Source organism: Nannospalax galili, unplaced genomic scaffold (genome assembly GCF_000622305.1).
Source record: "Nannospalax galili isolate Female #2095 unplaced genomic scaffold, S.galili_v1.0 scaffold438, whole genome shotgun sequence".
NCBI lineage: Eukaryota > Metazoa > Chordata > Mammalia > Rodentia > Spalacidae > Nannospalax > Nannospalax galili.
In genome coordinates this window covers 20,090-43,903 of record NW_008341416.1, presented here as the reverse complement: position 1 = coordinate 43,903, position 23,814 = coordinate 20,090, and the positions used below count along the sequence as shown (strand labels likewise).

The following is a 23,814-nucleotide window of genomic DNA, read 5'->3' as shown; positions in this document are numbered from 1 at the left end:
TTACAGGTCCAGGTGAACCATTTTAGGGATCTGGATTTAGTTATTAAAACACAAGCATTTGCATTATGATGAAATTGTTCTTACACCCACATTCACCTCTCCCCAGAGGTGATGAAAGGTACGTCTGTATCTCCAGAGGTAAGGCTCAGGCAACGATAGTGGGGTTTATCTGCTTAGACATTACAGCAAATGCAAGCAGCTGAAGAAACAGGCAGATACTGGAGCCATACACTCCCCACAGACAGCAGAAAATCCAGGGGAACAAACCAAGGACACTAACAAGGATTACATGCTCAAGGAACTTTCTATAGTAGGCGACCTTTTATGAGGGCTAAAGTTCACCTGGAAGGGAAAAGGAACCCTTGTTCTTATGAGCTCATGTGTTTATTCAGGTTAATTTTTAACCAGAGCATCGAGTTTAGGCAGCCAGAGCAAGCCTTTAGCAATTCTAATTTACATTGGGCTTTTACTTGATTTTCATAATTCACTTCCAGTCAGATTTTGTTCTAATATATTTTCTGAATATCTATCAACAGAAAATTAAGTCTAATTTAAAACCATTGAAAAATATTCTATCAAGACTTTAAAGTCAGTATGTGTTTATTCTTCTTGAATTTAAAACAGTAACTGGAATACATCTCACATATAAACCCAGCAAACTGGAAGAAATCCTGTTGTGAATTTAACTTTTTGTCACAAGTTTTTTTCTAATGATGTCATTTACAGGGCATATTCTAGGAGGGGTCTTTTGAAAAATATTCAATCAAGACTTTAAAAAGTCAGTATTTTTTTATTCTTTTTGAATTACTCAGTAAATAATTTTCTACTTGGTAAGAACTTTAAAAATCAAAAGAGTAAGAACTTTAAAAAATTGTTTTAAAAAAGACAAAAGTAAGCGTGAGCACGCATCTCTTCTCTTTCCGCACTCAATTATAAGGCTGTGTTGCTAGCTCTAAAACTTCGATCACATTCCTGGTGTTTGAATCTTTGAAATAAAGGTGCCAGAACACAGACAACGTCTCACACTAACAAGAAGGGGCTCGTTCTTGATGGCCCAAAGATGTCTAGTTTTATATTTTTACTGGTGACAATTCATGAAGCATTCTACTCCAAGAAAATGCGTATTCATTTTGATAAAACTTAAGCAGGTAAGAAAACACGAAACCAAACGATCAAAGACTAAAACTCAACATCAGAAGGCATATTTCCCAGGATGGAAGTTGCTTTAACACCCCAAAAATGTATGTACAACAAAGTTTACTGAAACGGAATGAACTGCACATATTTTAAAAGGACAATTACATGCTTTAGCACCAAATCATCAGTATTAAGAGATCTGGCTAATTGAACAGAGAACACAATTTCCACACATGTGGTGTCAGTGCAACGCCAACAGACACACCATGCAGTACTAACTCAACTGCTAAGACTCCATAAAATGGCCTAAAAACAATTAGACTGATTTTGATAAATGTTCATAAAGCCAAAGGACTTCCAAGCAAGCAAGCAGACAGACCATCAGCATTTCATGGGTTCAATACGGTGACGAGTCCTTCCTCTCAGAAGGGGTGCCCGATGAACTTACCAGATACAGGAAAAAAACAAAAAAATCCAAAACCATGCACACCGGGTCGGGTTTTCCTTCCACTGTGTTCACCAGAATTATCTTGGAAATACCTGCTTACACTTAGCCTGCTTCCCAGTTTCAAACTTGCTCACGTGGGACGGGAGTTAACTGCAGTTAAGGGATGGGAGTTCACTGCAGGCGCGGCGGCTCTCCCTCTCCCTCGGTCTCACCTCCTGCTCCCGGAACGCCTGGTTATTCACGTCCAGGACGCGGATGGTCCTCTTGATGGGCAGGAGGCCTCCGCTCTCGTCATGCGCCACCATGCTTTACCGCGTCCGCTCCGACCTCGGAAGCCACGTGAGTCAGCCCCGCGGGGAAGCGCGGAAGCCCGGGCGCGGATGCTTAGTCTGGCCCCGCAGCGCAGCGCCCATGCCTCCCGCCGGCGGAGCGGCTTCTGCGCCTGGGCCGGGCCGGCGGGGACCTCAGGGCGGGGGGCGGAGCCACGACCACGTGACGGAACACCGGCCCGCGGGCGGGCGCACCTAGGAGGGGGCGGTGCGGGAAGAACGGTCCCCGCGCGCTGGAATTGGGCGGTAAGAGCAGGTGGGCTGGGTGGATGTGGGTCCGGAACTTGATTTCAGAGCGGTTGGAAGGAGAGTGGTCGGCCCTGAGTTACTCCAGCACGTCCACAGGGAGTTTTCTCTACAACTACGGAAAGAACGGACTACGGATAACGTGACCACGAAAACAAGAATTGTGGGTTTGGAAAGTATGCGATGAAGAAAAGCCCAGACATCCGACCGTGCAGGCGTTTCCGCGACTGCGAAATCACCCACGTCTCCTAGACTTGGTGTTCTAAGTTCGAGGATGGGAAATTAAAGAGCGCGACGGGAGGCGAATGTGAAAGAAGGAAAATGCCCCAGAGAGCCCCTGCTTTGTGGAGTGTCCTCCACTAGAAACAACCGAGAACTAGTGCTTCCCTAGGTGCTGTTCTCTCGGGCGCCAGGGAGTACAGTGGGCACCCCGTCCACTCTGCTCCTCATGGTCCTGGCTTCTGGTAAAGCAAGGGCTGCTTCAGATGTACACTTCAGCGATTCCCAGGCTCACAGCACACATTTCCCCCCATGTTGAAAAGATTTAAGATCTGTGTGCAAGACCTTTTATGACATAAAATACACAATGTAAATATAACAGGAGCCTCTCTCAACAATCTTGATGTCTTTCCAATAGGGTCACAAGCCCTGCCTACAAAGTGCATTCTACAAGGGAAGAAGTAGGCCTAGGTGCACTGGCCTTGGTGAAGCCACATGCCAGTCTCTGTCTAGTTTAAAGACACCCCTTTAAGAACTGACATCAGTCCTCAAGGTGGGGTGGGACCAGCTACGAAGCAGACTTTAGACTTTAACACAAACTGCTGGATCTTGTTTTGCACAGTAGGCTTTTTATTTTAACAATGCGGTGATACGATAGGCTTGTATTTCGCAAAACCATTTTTCTTAGTATTTATGAGCATCAAATAAACCTTCTATATAAAAGACACTATTTTAGATACTTCGTGATTTAAAAAAAAAATGTGAGTTTCGGACCTGTTCTGGAGTGCTAAGAGCCCACTGTGTAAAGCGAGGCGACAGTGAAGAAGCCTGTCAACCTTCGGAGTGAAGACAGGATGGGAAAGACACCAGGGCAAAGTTTTAAGATGGCGTTTCTATGGGGCTCTGAGTGCCACGTTGCTTTGCGCGGGTTTGAGTTGGAGAAAAGTGTAAAGAGAATGAGCTCGTGCTATATCACAGGCTACAACAAAGACAGCCCGTGCAAATGCACTTGCTGAGGAGGTGAGAGTTGAGATCCACGCTGTGTAACAAGGTCTATGTAGCGGTGGGAAAGGTGCTTGAAAGACCAATGCGAACACCAGGACAGGAACACTGTCTAAACCTGGAGCAGTGGGCAAGGAAGAAGCCAAGGAGGCCTGCCATTTCAAAGGCACGAGGGGTAACTGCTTAGCAAATAAAATGAGAACAATTTTCCAAGAAAATCCTGCATTTCATTTTTGATGTATTGAGTTTGAAGCGACCAACATTCAAGTGAAACCATTCAGCCAGTAGCTGGAAGCATCTGAAAAGGGCTTGGAAAGGGGTTGGGGAGGCTGTTTGGAGAATCTGGATGAAAAGAATACAAGTTCAAGGGGAACCCTGGGGGGACGCCAGGGGAGATGCTTGCAAACAGAAGCCAAGAAGCCAAGGGAATAAAGGTGGTAAGTGAAGAGTTAAGGAGGGAAGGAGATGAGATTGATGAGAATGGGTCTTTGATGAGAACTCAAGTGACTTGCAATAAGGACAGAGATAAATCATAGGAATTGAAGAATGAACAGAAAACTGGACATTAATAGTAGTGATTTATAACATTTAACTTAGTAGTTTGCAGCATAGCCTTAGCTCTTACAGGAAAGACCATCACTATCCCCTAGTGGCTTCCAGTGTTGTTTTTTGAGACAGGGTTTCACTATAGCCATGGTCAGCCTGGAACTCACTATGCAGATTAGGCGCTGCTTCTGCCTCCCGAGTGCTGGGATCAGAGGTGTGTCACCACACCTAGCCAACCAATGTGCTTCTATATAATGTTAATGGTTTACCTTTCTATTTTAAATTTCTAAGTAAGAGAGACTTTTATATTTCATCACCCATTCTCTACTATTTGGTCACACCTGAGCAATATGTGCGGTGTGGTTGGCCTTAGGGGTGGACGGCTGTTTGTTTAAGATGAATGTATATAGCATGAACAAGGAAGCTCTTCGAGGTGGTGGACGCCAGGGCCTTACTTTTTCAGGTAAGAACAAAGATCTGCTGATGTTCTTCAATATGAATAGCCTAGGATAGGACCCACTAAGAAGTCTGCTTCTGTTAATTTCATCACTTAAAAAATGGTTGAGTCAACATTTTACTGTGGTCAACACTTTACTGTGAGGCCAACACATGGTCTCACAAGGGAATAGATTAAGTGCAAAGAGAGTTAGGAAAGAAGTTGCTAGGGAGTTCTCATGGGTCTTTTACTCAATGTCTTTCTTGAAACCATGTTTTTCCACTTCATTTTGTTTGAAGTATGGCCAGGATAAGGAGGGGAAGGGATAGCTTTCATTGCCCTCTTTCAGTTGGGAACCCAAGAGGTAAAGGTAGAAGTCTCAAATGGAAAGCCTCCCCGAAACAAAGGGTCTAGTGGCAACAGACCTGTTAAAACATCCAGGCTCACCATCACCAAGCTCTTAGCTTCATTTGAAATCTGCAGGACCGTGGTCCAACCATAAACTAGACAAGTAGACAACGTCCTAAAATAGGAACAATGGGCACGTGTATGCACAGTCAGGACACTGCTTCTTTGTGTGCTCTGGAGAAAACTGAAGGAGAGTGGTAAAAAACAGGAGGGGAATTTAAGGTCCTACTCAGTGCTGAGCTTTACCCATGTGTCCTAAGTCAGTCAGCTCTACAAGGCACTTATTACTATCACCATCTTAAAGACGGGGGAGACTGGGACTCAAAGATGAAGAAACTTGTCCAAAGGTTCCGGTCTGAAGACAAATTCAAATCGGGTCTGTTTTATTATGGTATGGTTTTCAGATAAGAGAATATACATAAAACCTTTAGCACACGTTCTGGTACACAGAAAAGGCTCAGCAAGTGTTGGCTGAAATTCAGTAGGGCTAGGTTTCAAACCTAATCCTCCCGAGTCTCATGCTAATGTTCATTAAATAATTGCTAATATCTTGAGAGGGAAATCATGAACACAAGCTTACACAGGTTACACAGGTTAGTTGACTTACAGCCTTTTCATAACAGGGTAGGTAAAGAAATAATTCTACTTGTTTAAGTTAAGGAGAGATTTCTATTTCGTCATTGGTAGTACTTTGTCACATTGTTTACAGCACATAGTTACACTACTCTTGTCTAACAACATGGTTTGTGCAGGTTGATTGTCTTTCCTTTGTGTAGGAAATCAGAATTTGTAAACTTAAAAAGTTAAAAAATTTGTAAACTTAAAAACTTAGCTGGCAAAAAAGGATCAAGTTTCTAATAAATTACTGGCTTCCAAACACAAGGTTTATAGTCCATTCTGTTTGGAGACTTTAATTATGAAGGTGGTAGAGAGACAACGCTGTTTCCTAGAAAGAAAGAGGATTGTTTGGCTATGCTTACGTTTTCCCCCTTTAATGTGAAAAATGGTTTGGAATCAAGAAGTTATCTGAACCTTGACAGTAATCATTACCTTTTAGGTATAAGCACTGTTTCCATTTCTCCTAGCAATCAGCAGTTAGGTGAGCAGTCATCATATGGTCAAGAGAAACCTAACTTAAAGTTCTCTGCTGCCCTCTGCAGGGAATATTGAGAAATACACGTTAACATTTCTCAACTTGGTGATGATGTTTGTGAGGGTTACCTCACAGATGACCACATACATTTTTTTAATTTGGAGAAAAATGTGGATGACAAAAAAACATACCTTCAGCCTGTATGAAGCTTGCATGTTTTATATTACAAAATTAAACATATATTTAAAAATCATGTAAATGTATGAAAGATTCCACTGTTCACAAGAAATATTTTAAGACTTTTTTTCTAAATATAAGAAAACTGTTCCATTTTAAAAGTCAAGAGCAGCCGGGTGTGGTGGCACACACCTTTAATCCCAGCACTTGGGAGGCAGAGGCAGGTGGATCCCTGTGAGTTCAATGCCAGCCTGGTCTACATAGTGAGTTCTAGGACAGCTGGGGCTACAGTGTTATCGTCCTCTTTTTTTTTTTTTTTTTTTAAAAAAAAAAAAAAAAAAAAAAAAAAAAAAAAAAAAAAAAAAAAGAAAGTCAAGAGCTAAAATTACATTTATTACATTTTTCACTAAAAAATCAGTTAAAAATATTTAAAATCTTACTAAAAAAGGAAGCACTGACTAAAAAATGGAAACTTTTTGAGAAATGAGCGTTCCAAAGTATGTAGTAATAAGTTACAAACAAAAAAGGGCAGATACACTTGGATTGGTAATTATGAAAGATGAGCAAAGAGGCTATTTGTGGATTTGAGTTTTTTCAAAAATTCGAGGGTCTCCACGCTGTAGTAGGAATCCTGGTTTAGGAAAAGCTCAATGGAGATGAACTAAACACTGTTACAACAAAATAGTCCAATAGAGTAAGATGCTTGGTGTTTTCAAAGCAGTTCTCTTCATGTAACAGAAACGGCAAATAAAATGGTGCATGTACTGTTGGTGGTGACTTCTAATCTCAAATACACAGGGTAACAATTTCCATCTGATATGGGTGCAGAATTCAGAAGAGAGCTTCTGGGAGGGGGTTCTCCCCTTTTCCTAGCTTCCATGGATCAAACTCAGGTTATCAGGTTTGCGTGACAAGTGTTTTTACCAGCTGGGCTATCTCGCTGGCCCAAGATCTCTTATCCTTATGTACCAGGATGTTGAGTGGATTCCTCCCATTTTTTCTGAACCTCAGCTCCAGGGCCCCAAACTGACCCAGGCTGCTGTCTTGAGCCCAGTCTCTTCTCTCACTCTGATTGTAGTCACAGCCTACCCACAGCATCTTCCTTGCCCAGATGCACTATTGCTTGCCTTGCATGGGTTGCTTTCTGGATGCTGCTGTGTGGGATTGGTGTCTGGGACTATGAGGGGCAGATGACACCAAAGGGCACCGCTGACTAATGGCACACAGGAGCTGGTAGATAAGTCCTTGAAAAAACAATCCTGTGGCATATTCTACATGGCTCTTCAGTGTGTCCTAGCAAGAACAGCTCTAGCTACCCAGGGTGCTAATCAGCCTAATTACACGTACAGCAGGGGCAGCCTCCTGTTTTACTTCCCCATCCTGATCCCTGCAAATGAATATCAAGACAGATCATCCATCAAGGAGCCCTCATTTTGGGGAAGGGATCTTATACTAAGATACCAATACTGCGACTGGCATTACAGACAACACAGGATGGTTTCTGCAATGGGATCACTCAGTGATCCAATGGTGAATAAGGACTACTGGGTTGGACTGGGATGAGTAGTATGCACAGAGCAGTAAGGCAATGGATTGTGACACATGGTGACAAATGGACAGAGGGGCAATGGTAATTTTAAGAACTGCAGCGCTGGCTGGCTCTTGTTAATTTTTAAAAGCTCTGAAAAAGTATTTGGCAGATCCTTCCTAAAGTCTTCAGAGTCAGGATGGCAACGGCGAACTTCAGTCTTTGAGATTTCACTCCTACACTTAGGCCAAAGTCAGAAGGACACCAGGAATAGATGCAGAGAACAGCCATGAGCCAAGTTACACAATGGAGTGGTGGTCTCTACATACATTTATGAGTGCTTCCTGTGAGGTGGATTGTTGTGCGTGACAGAGCACTGTAAACTTATGTGGTATTTCTTACTTGACCCCTTGTGCAAGCCGTTCAATCTTACTGGAACAGACAAATCCTCTAGCATTTGGTATATGGTTATTAATCTGGTCTGTTTCTTTCCAACCCTCATCAGTGAGGATGAGCAGAGGTAGTTAGCTTTTATGTGGGAAAGAAGTCCATATTTGCTCTCCTGTTCTGAGGCTCCAGTTAACCTCAGAACACTTCCTTGCCACTGACTTTGCAATAACCTCGATGTTCTACAAAACATATGATGCCATTGTACTGGTGGTGTCATACTAAAAAGACAGCCAACGGAAGTCTTCTGGATGCCCTAGGAAATCAAATGCATGTCATGAAAATTTGAGGCTCCCAAAACGAGGCAGGTTTTTTTGTTCTTGTTTTTCTTGAGACAGGGTCTTCCTGTAGCCCCAGCTGGTCTGGAACTCACTATGTAGACCAGGCTGGCCTTGAACTCACAGCCTCCAGAGTCCTGGGATTAAAGGTGTGTGCTGTCATACCTGGCTCTGAGGCAGTATTGATGGAGCCTCGGCTTTCTGGCCTCTCCCCTGTAAAGGACAGGGTAGTAACTTGCATCTACTAGTCCTGAAACAGGACCAGGACTGCAGCAGGTCGGGCAGTAGGCAGGACCCAATCCTCTGGGAGGAGCATCTGTCGCACCTAGGAATTGTCTCATCCAAGAATGAAATAATCTGAAGGGCCAAATACCAAGGTCCTTGCAAAGGCCTGAGCTTTAGGGGGATTTCTGAGAAAGTCTGCATAGCGAGCCCAACCTGTGGTATAAGCCACTCTGCAGCTCAGGCCATGTAACCTCGCACAACAGATCAATCTGAGGTATAAATAGTAGACAGGGTGCTGTGTGATACCTCTGGCAAGGTCAGGAAGAGTCTTACAATGCAGAAAGCTTGAGGATCTCAGGGCAAGTCTAATGCCTCCTGTGGCAGGAATGACTGCTGCTTAAAAGCAGCTCCTGGTGTGCTGGTAGAGCTAATAAAGACTAAGACCTGCCCACACATAGCATGTGACAGCATGAGAGCAGCCCCAAATGAACAGCATCAGACCCACTGAAATAAAACAGTGTGCCAGAGACATCTGTTACATAATGGAAATGGTCCATTTGGAGTCAGGCCTGGGCAATGCCACAGGTTATCAGTAAATTTTATTAACTCACTATCCAGACTGTCGTGTTATTTAGTATACTAACACTTCAACTCTGCATCTGGTGCTGGGGATGGCCATTCTCTAGATTAAAAACTTGGGCATCAGTTAAAAAATGGATCAGCTTCATATGCTGCTATGAGCAGAAAGTGGACCACTACTGCACTGCATCCTATCTAGACGATTTCCTAAGGAGATGGGCATAAGAAGGCACTTCCGGGAGGCAGAGCTGTAAGCAGCACACTCGGCTGCTTGTCCTACGGGGACGGGGATGGGGACGGGACAGCAAGCAAGGTGGCTCAGTGTGCTCTATCAGTCAGTAACTGCCACAGCAGAGAATCAGTGCTAAAACCTGGACACAAGCATCACATCGCTCCAAGCAGGAACAGCAGCTATCCCCCAGGGTAAGGTCTTGGCGCTGCCCTTTGCTTTCAAGGCTCAACCACATCTACCATGCATATACCACATGTGTTTATTTCTTCTGTTCCTCGTTAAGGTGAATTCTGTCAAGTGCTTTCCTGGGTCAGGTGAAATGATGATGTAAACCCTCTACCTGACTTCATTCTGCAAACCTGCCATGTTACATTGACTGGCTTCCATTTGTTGAACTATCTGTGCATCCAAAATAAATCTCACGTGGTCATCATACTTAATTATTTTAGTATGTTGCTGAATCCACTTTGCTAGTATTTTGTGGAGGATCTATATCATAGCTATGAAGGTCAGTATTTTATTGTTTCCTTGTGTTGTCTTTATTCTTTCATTTATTTATTTTTATTGTATGTGTGAGTGTTTTGCTCGCATGCATGTAAGGGCACCTGTGCTGTGCAGTGCCCAAGGTAGCCAGAAAAGGGCATCAGATTCCCTGGAACTGGAATGACAGATGGCCGTTAGCCACCATGTGGGTGCTGGGAAGAGAATCTGGGTCCTCTGCAAGCGCAGCTTAACTGCTGGTATCTCTCCAGCCCCTGTTCTGTCTTTAGCTTTGACATCAAGGTGGTTCTGGCCTCAGGATGAACTGTTATTTTCTTACCTTTTCTTCCTGGTTTTTCAGGAAGAGGATCGTTTACCAGTGAAACCATTGGGAGGTTTTTGGTTTAATCTTTTTACTAGTTACAGAGCTATTCTGATTTTTTCATTACTCTGTCTTGGTAGGTGTGTTTCTTAGAATGTATTTCTAGTATATCCAGTATGCTGGTGTACAATTTTTCATAGTAGTTTTATACTATAATGTTTCTATAATTGGTAGCAATGTCCTTACTTTCATCTCTCATTTTAGTAATCGGAGGCTTTTTTTCCTTAATCAACTTAAAGGCTTGTCAATTTTGTCAAAATTTTCGAAGAAATATTTTGGTTTCACCGATTTTCCCTATTGTTTTCAGTCCCGCAGGGAGCTTATCCTTACCCAGTCTTTGTTACTGCCTTCTTTTTGTTCATTTTCAGTTTAAATTGCTTTTCTTTCTCTAGCTCCTTAAAGTGTAAAACGAGGCAGCGGCCTCTAATTTGTGATTGTCTTGCCTCAGCCCTTTCAAGTGTGGAGTAATAGGTGCACACCGCCACGCCCAGGCACGTTTTTATTGTCTCAGTGTTTTCTAGTTTCCCTTGTGATCTTTTCTTTTATATAGTTTTTTTTTTAAACATTGTACTATTTAATTTTTATGTATTTTTAAGTTGGCTAATTTCCTCTAATTGCTTTCCAGTTTTATTCCAAAAATAGCTTGTATGATCTCAGCCTTTTCAAATTTATGAAGGCTTGTTTGCCAGTCTAACCCACGGCCTATGTGAAGGGTGTTCCATATGCATTTCAGAGAAATGTATATTCTGCTGCTGTTGGGTGTGTGCTGAACCCCTTGGTCTCAGTGCTCAGTTCTCCACGTCCTTTACTGATTTTCTGCCTGGCCGCCCATCCCAAAGTTGAGAAAAGTCTAAAAACTAATAAAAGATAGGCTTGGTAGAAGTGCAGGGAAGCATAAATGTACAAACCTTTGAAGGTAAATGTGCAGTACCAGCAAAGGTGAAACCTTCAACTCAGTAATTATGCTCTGAGTATCTACACTCTGGATGCAGTAATGGTCCTTCCTGGACATGCAGAGGAGGTGCACAGAAGCAGTATCTTTTCAGAATTAAAGTAGGATGTTTATTTCTTAAAAACAAGTATTCCAATCAATTCTTTGAGAATTTCAAACAATGTACTTTGCTCATACTCACCCCAACACCCTCCCTGGACCTCCCAGATCCCCCCTCATTCCTCAGCTTCTAACAGCGTGCAGGTAGTGCTCAACCACAAATGGGACATGAGTATCACACCTTCACCCCAAAGCTCAGGGGCCATCGTACATGGGCCAGGAAGACTGTAGGAGGTCAGGGAAGACCAAAAACATCCTGTGACATGACAAGGCCACTGCACCATGAACTCACAGCAACTCTGTTTTCCTGTCAAGCCAGACAATATTCCAGCACACAGAGGGAAGGGATTCATAAGCTCCCACTCCTAACTGAGGAGCAATGGCAGCTGATGGCTTCTGGGGGACCAATAGTTTTCTTTGAGGGTGTGGCTCCTGGTGGGTCCATGGGCCAGTGGATGACTCTATACCCAGAAATAGATGGGCAGCACAAATTGGAGTCAATGGGTTATTAAACTAAAGCATTAGTATTCTTAATGTGAAAAAATTAAACATGCTAAATGGCTACTCTTAAAGGACTGGTTGGCAGGTTGTGATTAGATGCATGTAGTCATACTGTACATATGTATTCATATTTTGCAAAAGTGCACACATGTAAAGAAAACACTAAATGGTCACTTTCACGTAAGGAGTCAATAAAACAAGCTTTTAAAAACTGTTTAAAAATTTTCAAGAACAATGTGTTGTATTAAAAAGCAGGTACAAGTATATATATATATAAAGAGAAGTCAGAATAAGTGAAGTTTATTAAGTTTAATAAACCTCAGATACTTCAGGGTTTTCTCAGAGTATTACCAGGAAGAACTGCCATACTTATCTATTTTTGGCCAAGAACCACAATTGTATTTATCTTCAGTCTTTCCTTACGTTCATCACTTGTACCAGCATTAGCTTTATTTTATGGCTCTTGTCACAGAGAAACAATGTTCTGTGATTTTACAAGGCCATAGACAGACACAGATCATAGGTATATTAAGATGCAGATGGAGCAGGCAAGGCTTAGTCATTGTCACTCGCTCTTGTGTGCCAGCTACGTAACTATACATATCCATGTCCAGACATTATCAAATGGCCTGTCACGGTTCTGAGAGGTTGCTTGTCAAGAGTGGTGTTTGGAATGTTAAGTCAGAAACTGCCAAATGTTATCTTAATTTGAAATAATCCAATGCTTTTAATAATTTAACTTTTATTTTTTTAAATATTTATTATTTTTATTTTATGTGTATGTATGTATTGCCTGCATGCAGGTAAGTGCACCCGTGTCATGCAATACCTGCGGAGGACAGAAGAGGCTGTTGGATCCCTTGGAACTGGAGTTACGGACACATGTGGGTGCTGGGATTCGAACCTGGGTCTTCTGCAACAACAGTCAGTGTTCTTAACCACTGCGCCATCTCTCCAGCCCCTAATTTAACTTTTAAATGACTACAGTCTGGCCAGTGAGATGTCTGAATAGTAACAGTATCTGCTGCCAAGACCGACAATCTGTACTTAACCCCAGAATCCACGTGGTGGAAACAAGTTGTCCTCTGACCTTCACATGAGGGTTGCGTCATGTTCATGCCCCCCCACGCACATACGTGTGCACAGGTGCACGTAAGAACCTTCCCCCCAAATTTCCTACATTTAAACATTCAAAAAAAGCACTAAAGATTCACATATTTTGAGACATTTTTGAAGCATTGTTTTTTTTTTAAACAACTACCATACTCAAAGACCTTCGGTCAAGTACGGTCCAGTATTGCTCATCCTTGAGTATTTCATATGAACAAGGTGAACAGTCACTTTCGACTTCTCATGAAAAGAAAAGGGCGGGGTTGTAGCTGCTGTCGTACAGATATTTCATATCCAACACAGTGGACGCAGGCAGCTCTGCTGCTGTATTCTATACGACGCTAGATGGGACAAGGCTGTCGTTGGACCTGAAGATTGCATAACCTGTCACAGCTGTGAGATAAAATAGGCAATGATGCATAACATCAAAGTTCAGCTAATATTTAGCTACTAAATTCTCAATATGTGAGATACTCAGTCAAAACACATAAGCCAATGGTCACATTACCTGCTTACCTGAGACCATGGTCTCCATTCATTTGACCTATACTACTTCATCCATTCATTCATCAAATGTTTCCTGATCCTGTGATCCCAAGTCAGGCTATGTGGCTAGGTTACTGAATACAAATAAACATAAATAAAGTAGAACAGTTGCTAGCAACAGGTATCAAAGATCAAACAAAATGTTAGATTTAGCATGTTACCAAACTGCTGTATTTAGTTGTAGGTCTAGCAAAAAGCAGGGGGCTGGTAGAATATTGATTTTTAAGGTGATTTTTAGAAGGATAACTTTAAGAATGTCATTGTCATATTCTAACCTAATGTTTTTCTATTCTGGCCATACACAAAATCACTTGGACAAAAAAAAAAAAAAAACAACAAAAAAGCGGGGATTGTGACCAGTTTCACTTTCCTTAGCCGGGCATGGTGGTGCACGCCTTTAATCCCAGCACTTGGGAGGCAGAGACAGGTGGATCTCTGTGAGTTCAAGGCCAGCCTGGTCTACATAGTGAGTTCCAGAACTACAGGTAGACCCTGTCTCAAAAAGATAAAAAAAAAAAAAATCCTAGGTCTGAATGCCACCCACTGCCAGTTTCTACCCCACCCTTTGTACTGGACCTCTGCACTGTTTACTATCTCTGTTTTAGTCAATCATTGTTTTCAAAGTATAAATGTGCAAACACCAGAACTTCAGTGTTGATTTCTCTCATGTAAAGTCCTCGTTTCTTTCTTTCCTATTCAGTTCTCTCTACATAGAGAGCATACAGGAATATGACCAGCCTAGGCTGGTAGGGGATGGGATGGAATATGTGATGGGAAGGATTCCTGAGTGAGGAGGGATAACATGACATTGAGCAGCTAAAGAACGAAAGACCTATGTTAAGGGAAAGAGTGAGCTAGGGTATGGGAGCACCCTTACAAGGGTTTCTATGTAAGTGAAAGACATTTGGACGTTATCCTCAAAGAGGTTACTGGAAGAATTTAAGCAAGATATTGCCATCCTGGAAGGCAAGGAATAGAAACCTCTAGCAGTAAAGGCCTTGACAGAGGATTCTGTAACCATCCCAGAGATGTGCCCAGTGGCCAAAGACGAGAAAGTTACCATCAATGAGCATAATAGTTACAATAGATTAAGGCAAAATAAATGTCTTTATATCCATGAATTCATTAAGAACATTAAAACACCAATCAATAAGACTCATTTAGGAAAAGAACCCTCTACTTTTCTTGGCATTCTGTGAAGAAAACATTCCCCTCTCCTTACAGTAACCAAATAATTGGTGAGGGAAATGTTCTCTTCACACAAGTGTTCCAGTGACACAACAATGCCCCTTTCATTAGTGAAGAATGGATCTAGGCCATGATCATCAATTTTGAGAGCAGCACAGAAAGACACTGTGTACCTTCTGAAGAAAGTACATGGTCAGGCCCAAGACCTGCCTACCACTTATCAGACAGGGAGAGAGGAGCATGGCAGACATCAACATGCAGGGGCATCATGAACACGCAGGCTGTGGAGAACTGCACAAACAGTGGTACAGGTTCTTCATGACAAGAAAACAAAGGGCTACCAGGGGAACCAAAAGATGGGGAGACACTTAAGCCAGGTCTGTAATCTCATTACTCAGGAGGCTGAGGCAGGAGGATCACAGGTTCAAGGCCTGCCTGACAACTTAGTGAAACCATCTCAAAACTAAAAAAAACAAAAAAATTAAAAGGGCTGTGGACACAGCTCAGAGGAAGAGCACTTGCCTAGGATACATGAGGCCCTAGGTTCAAATGTATGGGGGAAAGAAGGGCAGGTCAGCACCCAAAGAGATCTAATGGCTCTCATTTCAAACAGAAAATGATCAAAAACATATAAATCGGTCAAAAAAAGTGACCAGAGTCAAGAATTATTTTGCTATTTGTATTATTTTATGTAAATGGTATTTAATTATGGTTTTAAAAGTGTTTAAGGTGCTGAAGATAATGAAAGATTTGCAAATAAAATGATGCATCTAGGATTTGCCTCAACCCAGGAGAAGGGTAGGAACATGAGTGGACAGACAGGTCCTGTCCTGACAACTGCTAGCTGTTTGCCGCTGGCCACACAGTTGAAGTCCATGTGTGAAATATAGGCTTGTTTTCTTGCTTAGAGATTCATACAGTAGTCAAGACCAACAGTCCTGCATGCAGTGAAGGGTTGTGCACATACACTAGCTCTTCCCAGAAGGGCACAGGGTCTTCTTTCAGCAGTCCCTCTCTAATACCGCACTGAAGAAAAGGAGGATTTTCTTTCTTTCACTCAGACAAAAACTTGTTATGTAACCCAGAACTCACTGTGTAGTCCAAGTTGGTTTCAAACCTGCCACTCTCCTGCCTCAGCCTCCCAAGTGCTAAGGAGCACTTGTAACCACACTTAGCTAAAAAGGACATTTAGACAGTTTTTTTATTTTAAAATATTTTATTTATTATTTTCATTTTATGTGTATGAGTGTATTGCCTGCATGCATGTCAGTGCACCTATGTCGTGCAATGCCATGGAGGTTAAAAGAGGGCGTTGGATTCCCCTGGAACTGGAGTTAAGGACAGTTTGTAGCCATCATGTGGGTGCTGGGAATTGAACCCGGGTCCTCTGCAAGAGCAGTCAGTGCTCTTAACCACTGAGCCATCTCTCTAGCCCCTCAAAAGGACTTTAAGTAGATTTGACCATGTATTTTATTGTGGCAAATTAAAAAGTGTCTTATTTCCACATATTAATTTTATTTGAAGCATGACTCAGTGCTCAGTATTTCCATTTAGTATTCAAAAAAAAAAAGTTTTTTTTGTTGTTGTTTTGTTTTCTTTGTGACAGGGTCTCCCTGTAGTCCCAGCTGGCCTGGACCTCGCCATGTAGACCAGGCTGGCATTGAACTCACAGAGACCCGCCTGTCTCTACCTCTGAGTGCTGAGATTAAAGGTGTGTGCCTGCCTGGTTTCAAAAAAAAAAAAGTCTTTTTAATGCAACTATACCTGCTTTGGAAAAAGTGTAACATTTAAAACAAATAATTTTTCTATAAAGACATTGTATATGCCAAAAATAAGAAAAAAACCTAGCTCACTGGATTTGATAAAATGTTGATTAACAGCATCTAATCTATAAAAACTTTAACTTAAAAGATCTTTTGTTTTGTGACAGGGTCTTACTACAAAGCCATGGCTGGCCTGGAACTAGCTATGTAGAACAGGCTGGCTTCTAACGCTACCAGTCTCTGCCTCCCAAGTGCTGGAATTAAAGGTGTATGCTGCCATGTCTGGCACAAAGATCTTATTTGTAAAACAAGGCTACAGATGCTGCTGTCAAATGTAAGATCAAACATTTAAGACATCTTAATGTGTAACAGCCTCACCTTCTCTTCCTGCCTCACCTTCCTCCTTTCGTATCTTCCTCTTCCTCCTCCTTTCTGAGACATTTCACACTAGAGCCAGGCGAGCCTTGAACTTGCAGTGATTAGCCTGCCTCAGCCTCTTGAGCACTGGGATCATACCTGGCACAACTTTTTCATAATAATCTTTAAAAGGGATTCCCTAAACCTAAGAAGTTTTGGTGAAATTTGTCAATTGACAAAACATGGTTAATTCCAAAGATACTACTAGGCTTTTGGACTTAAGTATTATTTATATGAAAGGGTACTCAGGTATTTTATGTAAATACGTGCTGAGTTTTAGTTTACTACTGGCCACACAGTTGAAGCCTATGTGTGAAATGTAGGCTTGTTTTCTTGCTTGGGGAGATCCACACAGAAGTCGAGACCCACAGTCCTGCAGGCAGCGAAGGACTGTGCACAGTACCGCTTGCTCTTCCAGGAAGGGCATGGTGGCCTCCTTTCAACAGTCCTTTTCTACCTCCTTCCTTTCCATTATCACGGGTCTGGCTCTTTAGGCTTTGCTAGTAATTACGAGTTACAGCCTAACACTGCTTTGAGAATGCTTTTCTCTTATTCTTAACCAAGAAGCAGAATCACAGAGAGTAGCCACAGCAGAAGTTAGTCCTGTCCTTAACAAGTAATGAAACTTCCTCCCACAACCCAACCCTTATCCTGTAGCAGGCCAGAGCTATCTGAACACTTCAAAAGTGCTTCTCTTTAACAGGGCGCCAGGCTTACCTTCAGATCAAGGCTGCTAAGGCTTACAACGTCATCGTCTTTCTCTCTTCGTTTTCTTTTCTATTAGAAGAAAAAAGAGAGACCTGATTCATATATACAAGTACATATTACCACATTAAACAAGGACTCCATGCAACTAGGAAAAATCACTTCAAGGGGCTGGAAAGATGGCTCAGTGGTTAAGAAGCTAGCTGCTCTTACAGGGGATCTGAGTTCAATTCCCAGTACCCAGCTTACAACTGGCCTCTAACTTCAGCTCTAGGGAATCTGATACCCTCTTCAGGTCACCTCAGGCACACATGTGCACATACATACACAGACAACAGACACATAAATCAATAATAAATTTAAAAAAATCACTTCAAAAAAGAAAATTATTTTGATTAGGGAGATTCATAAATTATCTCTGGAATACACACTGCCTAAATAGTACCTTCTAAGTGTTCTCTTACTGTGAGGTGATTCTACCCTACAAAAAAACCTTGTTTATGTGAAGTTTTCAGGCTAGAACTCTTATAAGTTATGAGCCTTCTGTACTTGGCATAGGAAAAACAAATATACTTTATATGGAAAGGCAAGAGGGTTGGTTTTGTTTTACTTATTTTCATTTCCTGTGTATGAGTATTTTGCCTGCATGTATGTTAGTTGGATCCCCTAGAACTGGAGTAATGGATGGATGGGAGCTGTTATGCGGGTGCTGGGAACTGAACCCAGGTCCTCTGAAAGAATAGCCAGTTCTCTTAACTGCTGAGCCATCTTTCTAGCCCCTGGATGTTGTTTTTAAGGAACTTACTATTTATCCAGGGGTAAGGGGAAAACATCTTTTTCTCACAGTCCAAACTAAGATTTGCAGCGTAAGCAGGATTTATGGACTGGAAGATGTGCTGCCCTGTCCCTCCAGTACTCGGTAATCATTCTGCGCCGGTGGTGCTGGTGGTCGCTTAACTATGTACTTATCACTTCCAGTTCTCAATCAAAACTGAATAAACACCCTTAAGTGGCATTTCATCATTCCACCTCTCAAAATAACTGTCACATTACCTGTGACAACTCTTAACACTAACAGTTTGAAGGCTCTCTTCTGGTTCTTGGCCCCAGAGAGAAGAAACTGCTGGGAGTCTAATCACAACTAACAGAATTGAAAGAAAAGAAAAAAGGAAAGGTAACATCTAGAGAGATGGGGTAAGTGAGCCAGGAGCAGAGAGCAAACCTCCATGAAGGCGAGAGGAGCTGTGGGAAGCCAGAAACTCGGCCAGACCAAGCCTCCCCGTGAGAGAGGAGAAAGACAAAACTACATTTAAGTAAGCAATACTCTCAAATTCAAATCCTATATAAAAATGCACTCTTAAGAAAGAGAGTAAAAGGCAGAGTACCATTGATTACCAGAAAGAAACCCTCAAAGCAGCAAACCATATGACAGCATTTCCAACTGAGTGCAAACAACGGTCAGGCAACGGTATCAGAAATCAGGAACACTACAAATCAGAATTGGGAAAAACTTCAAAACCACACATGACAGAGCCCAGGCTCATGTCCAGTAAATGCAGAAAACTATGGACAATGTGGTCACAGTTTTGCAAAGGCAGCTAGCCAAAACTCCTGCACACTTCTGTGTAGGACCTTCGGTATTAGTAAAACATATGAGCAAAATACAGAACAGTACACATGGGAGTTGCTGACATGGCTAGAGGCTGGAGGTGGAAGGATGTGTGGGGAAGGAGCGAGAATGGGGAGGAAACCGTCAAGCAAACCTTTAATATAGGAGAAGCACGTGCAGGCTCATATGCGACAGTGAACAGGTGTGGGGATGTGCACAGAGAGACCCACCAGGTTGAGACATTCTACTGTAGCTCCTTTTCAATACTGAGGCTTTGTCTCCTAAGTCTATGTGGAATTTGCTTTTGTATGTGGGATGCATTCATACAGTCGGTTGCTCCCTCCCAGCCCAACACTATTTGCGGAGAGCCCCTCCACTCCTTGTGCTGGTGATAGAGAAAAATCTCGTACTACGTGGGTGTTATGATTTGGATATGAAGTGTTCCCCCAAATGCTCATGAACTGTAGGCTTGGTCCTGATGCAAGCTAAGTTCAGGGTTGGGACTTTGGATCATGAGGCTTCTACCTTTGGTGACTAATCCATCGATGGATTCAAAATATGAAAGGACTACTAGAGGGTAGTGGAAATGTGGACAGAGGCACCTAGTTGGAGGAAGTCAGTTACTAGGTGTGTACCTTGGAAAGACTTCCCCTTACTTTCTGTCTCTCTCTGCTTCCTGCCTGCCATGAGATGAGCAGAGTTGGTCCCTCTCTCTGCCTTGATGCTCTGCCTCACCACAGGCCAGAAACAAGAAGCCGCTAACCACAGACTGGAACCTCAGAAACAGTCAACTAAAATGTTCTTCCTGTCAGGCTGTTCTTTCAGGTATCTAGTGTCACAGTGATAGAATTCTGACTAACACAGTTGGGTCAGTTTCCTGAGCCCCAAGTTTCCAAATTTGTATACCTCTGTTCTGGGCCCTACTTCCAAGTAAACTGTAGAATGAAGTTTATTATCAGAACTCTTTTACAACTGTACCAAATATGAAGCAATTTGTAGAGAAATAACATTTAAAAAATTATTTATGTTTTAATTTTTTATTTTATGTGTATGAGTGTTTTGCCTGCATGCATGCAAGTATAACACATGTGTACAATGCCCGTGGAGGCCAGAAGTGGACATTGGAGCCCCAGGAACTGGAGTCATAGAGGGTTGTGAGCTGCCATGTGGGCACTGGGAACCAAACCTGAGTCTTCTGGAAGAGGTTAAGAAACCAGTGCTCTTAATGCTGAGCCATCTCTACGGCCCCTGAGAACTGACATATTTTATGATCATCTTTCCATTCAGTTAGGTCTTCTGTGTTTGTCAATGTTTTCTAAATTTCTCAATAAACGTTGCACACATCTTTTCATGGATTTATTTCTATCAAATTTGTTCCTATTTTCTATAATGAAAGTGTTTTAAGAACATTATATTTAACCAGTCATGGTAGCACACACCTGTAATCCTAGCATATGGGGAAGGATTAGGCAGAAAGGATCAGAAATTCAAGGCTATAATAGTGAGCAGCTGAGTCATGTGTGGCCCTCTCTCAACCCCCCTAAAACAAACGAACAAACAAAAGTTAGACTGTTTATTACTGGCAGACACAGATCATTCTGGATTCAACTTTTATTAATAGCCGCTCCTAACATTCTGTTGTATATCCAACACAGACGGTCGTATGGTCTGTAAGCAGTGAAGCCTCTGTCTTTTCTGTCTGTGGACCATTTGTTTCCCTTGGTGCACTATTTTATCCTACTGTGCTGCCGAGCAGACGTGACAGCAGCTTTTTATCCACCGTCAGTCTCTACACCTGTTGTTAGAGGTAGGTCTCAGGCTCAGGAAACCCTCACTAGTCCTGGTTTGACAAGAGTTTTATCGTGATTAGGCCCTGATTTCATTTTTGCCCATTCTGGCCCTCCTATTTTTTAAAGTTGACTTTGCCACTCCTTTTCTAAACCCTTGAGTTAGATGCACACTTTTTGTTCTTTTCCTTTCTCAAACTACATATTTAAAAGTTATGAACCTTAGTATTTCTTAATCATATTCTAGAAATTTGATTTCTTCTTTTTTTATTTGTTTTAGTTTATGCATATGAGTGTTTTGCCTGCATGTATGTAAGTATACCACATGTGTGCAATGCCCATGGAGGCCAGAAGAGGGTGTTGGATCTCCTAGAACTGGAGTTATGGCCCATTGTTAGCCACCATGTGGGTCTGGGAACCCAACCTGGGTCCTCTGCAAGAGCAGCCAGTGCTCTTAATTGCTGAGTCAACTATCCAACCCCTGTTCCAAAAATTTTAAGGCATGTGATAGCTCTTGCCATAGGAGAGCTCTATTAAAGTGTTTTCCCAAGTGGGATGCACTCATCAGAATGGGCTCTAAGACACTGTCTTTGGAGTACAGGAGGCAAATGTTAGAACCACTCTTTAAAAAGCTTTCCTAATAATTAATGTGCAGATGATAAATATGTCATCATTCACATTGTAAGGATAAAACAATGGTGAACTGGTCAGATTCAACAAGTCACCCCCAACCTGAAATTGCCATGGCCATTTGAAACACAGATGTATGCCCACTGTCGTGAAGCTTACCGTAAGTGAATACTGTATGCTGAGGTATTAGCTAACAATGGCAATACATACATATAATTTATAAATAAGTATACCAGGGGTACATGCTCAAAATGTTTTTGCTGTCAGGTTTATACAATTAAAAAATATGGAGACCCATTTCTACTATGAGTTTTTCCATTTAAGATTAGGCTTACTGTCTATGAAGAAAAGGCTCAAGATGGGAAATGCTTCAGTTGAAAGGATAGATTGTGCTAAAATCAGGAGACTTTTGTGATGAACACTTTTCTGGCTACATGACACATGTAATGGGTACAAAAGCACAGGAATGTCCAAGAGAAATAAGAATTAAATATAAGCAGAATACAGATTAATCATGTCTTGCTCAGTCCGTCTGAAGATCAAAACATACACACCAGGGAAAGCAGAAACCAAATCATTTTTGCTATTTCCCTCAAATAAGAAAAGCATAATGATTATGATTTACTTACATATGTACTATGATGCAATAAGTTTTAAGTATAGAAAGAATCAATTTTCTTCATCATGCCACAGAAAATTAAATGCCTGTAAATTCTTGCCATAAAAATGGTGAGGTGTCCCTCCACTCTGAGAAGACCAACAGGAAGGTACCACTCATTTCACACATGTATATAAGTGTACAAACCTATAATCAAGCATTTATGTATTTTCAATACAGTACAAAAGCTGTCCAAGGATATCATAAACATAACTTCATGTTTCATAACACCCTCAGATTTAATACCAGGTAGGAAGAACAGAAAGGTTAGTTAAGAGGAGTTCATGAATACTTTGAAAAATATATTTTATTTACTTGAAATAAAACTTTCTTTCAGATTGTCAAAAAAAAAAAGGACTAAATCAGGCTGCCAATATGGCTTCAGAAATTCTGTTTCTTGAGATACTCAGAAGTACAACTGAGTCACACTACAGATTGAAAGACCACCAGGAACTGAGTCTATGTAATGTCTTGAAATGGAAACCCAGGTATCTACTCACCAAAGTGAAGTCCCAGTGAGGGCCAGGTGTCAAAAATGTGAAGGAGCTGCCTCTCCGTAGGGAGTATCTATTGACAGAAAAATGCATACAATAAATAGAGAAACTCTGGTATAGTAAGGAACTAGAGGCAGAGAAAAAGGTCTTTTCTATAGATTCAAAACTACTTAAAGTAGCCTGATTCAGAGGCAGTGGTGGGAGGGCATGCACATCCTCAGGATCGTTACACTGAAGTGAAGACAGAACTATTAAAAGAATTTTCCAGAAGAAATTGGAAAGATGGTGGTGGAATGAGGCATAGCTGGCCTCTGGGCCTGGGCCTGGGCCTGGGCCTCCAGTGCCCAAGAGACTGAAAGTGTGCCTTGCACCACGTGAGGAACCTTATCACACAAGGTGAATATTTACCTGACCATAGGTACTTCTACACTGACCTCAAAATTCTCAACTCAGGACTTGACAAGTAAGAAAAAAATAATTGGAGAGCCAAGACAGCAGCACGGCTGGAGCATGGTGGTGATGACAACTCTCGCCACAAGGATTTAAACCATGATGCTGTATGGGGCGGGTCGCTGGACCCCCGGCGTGGTGTGTGCGGGCACCTTGGGGTCTCCGCCACACCTGGCTAGTCCCGGTGTAAGTCTGGCCGCAAGCGATGTGGGGAGTGCGCCTGGGCTCCCGGGCGCAGTCACTCTGGATGTGGCCCAGGGTCAGGTGTGCATGCACTCTCCCACCGTGGTTCTGGTCCCGCTGGCTAGCTGCCAGCTGGCGGGCCTGGCCGGCCGTGCCTCTCTGGAGACGGCAGGTGCGAAGACTTCTCTGATGCTGGCTGTAGCTGATAGCTACACACTTCTCTGGAGCGGAGAGCTTCTTCTGCTACTAGAGTATTATCTAGTCGAGATCCCGCCTCTATTACACCCTTGTGCCCTTCCTCAGGATTGCGGAGTCCTGGCCAGTGAGCTCCACCGGGAAGAAGCACGGAGGCGGCGAAAGCTGGGGTATCCGTGGGTCGGTAACGGAGAGTGCTGCTCTCCGGTGAGATCAGGTCGCCGGTAGTAAGACACAGGACTCAAGACATGGCTTAGTCTGTGTTTACTGCTTTATTGTATCTCTGCTCCTTGCTGTCCAGCGCTCTGCTGATCCAGCTTTCTGGGACCCAATCT

The 23,814-nt window shown here is 42.5% G+C and overlaps 1 protein-coding gene across 2 annotated transcripts in view; it reads right to left on the bottom strand.

The window, feature by feature from the left end:
- Positions 1-23,814, bottom strand: part of Net1 (neuroepithelial cell transforming 1) — a 51,996-nt gene that overhangs the window by 10,064 nt on the left and 18,118 nt on the right. Inside the window, exons 2-3 of one of the 2 annotated variants that reach the window (XM_008836847.3) lie at positions 22,658-22,724; positions 17,486-17,545 (exon numbers count right to left, since the gene is read on the bottom strand). In XM_008836847.3, coding sequence (XP_008835069.1) covers positions 17,486-17,545; positions 22,658-22,724 — 127 coding nt within the window. Of the gene's footprint in view, positions 1-1,797; positions 2,039-17,485; positions 17,546-22,657; positions 22,725-23,814 lie in introns of those variants that run through there. The other variant, XM_008836848.3, reaches the window with a different exon arrangement.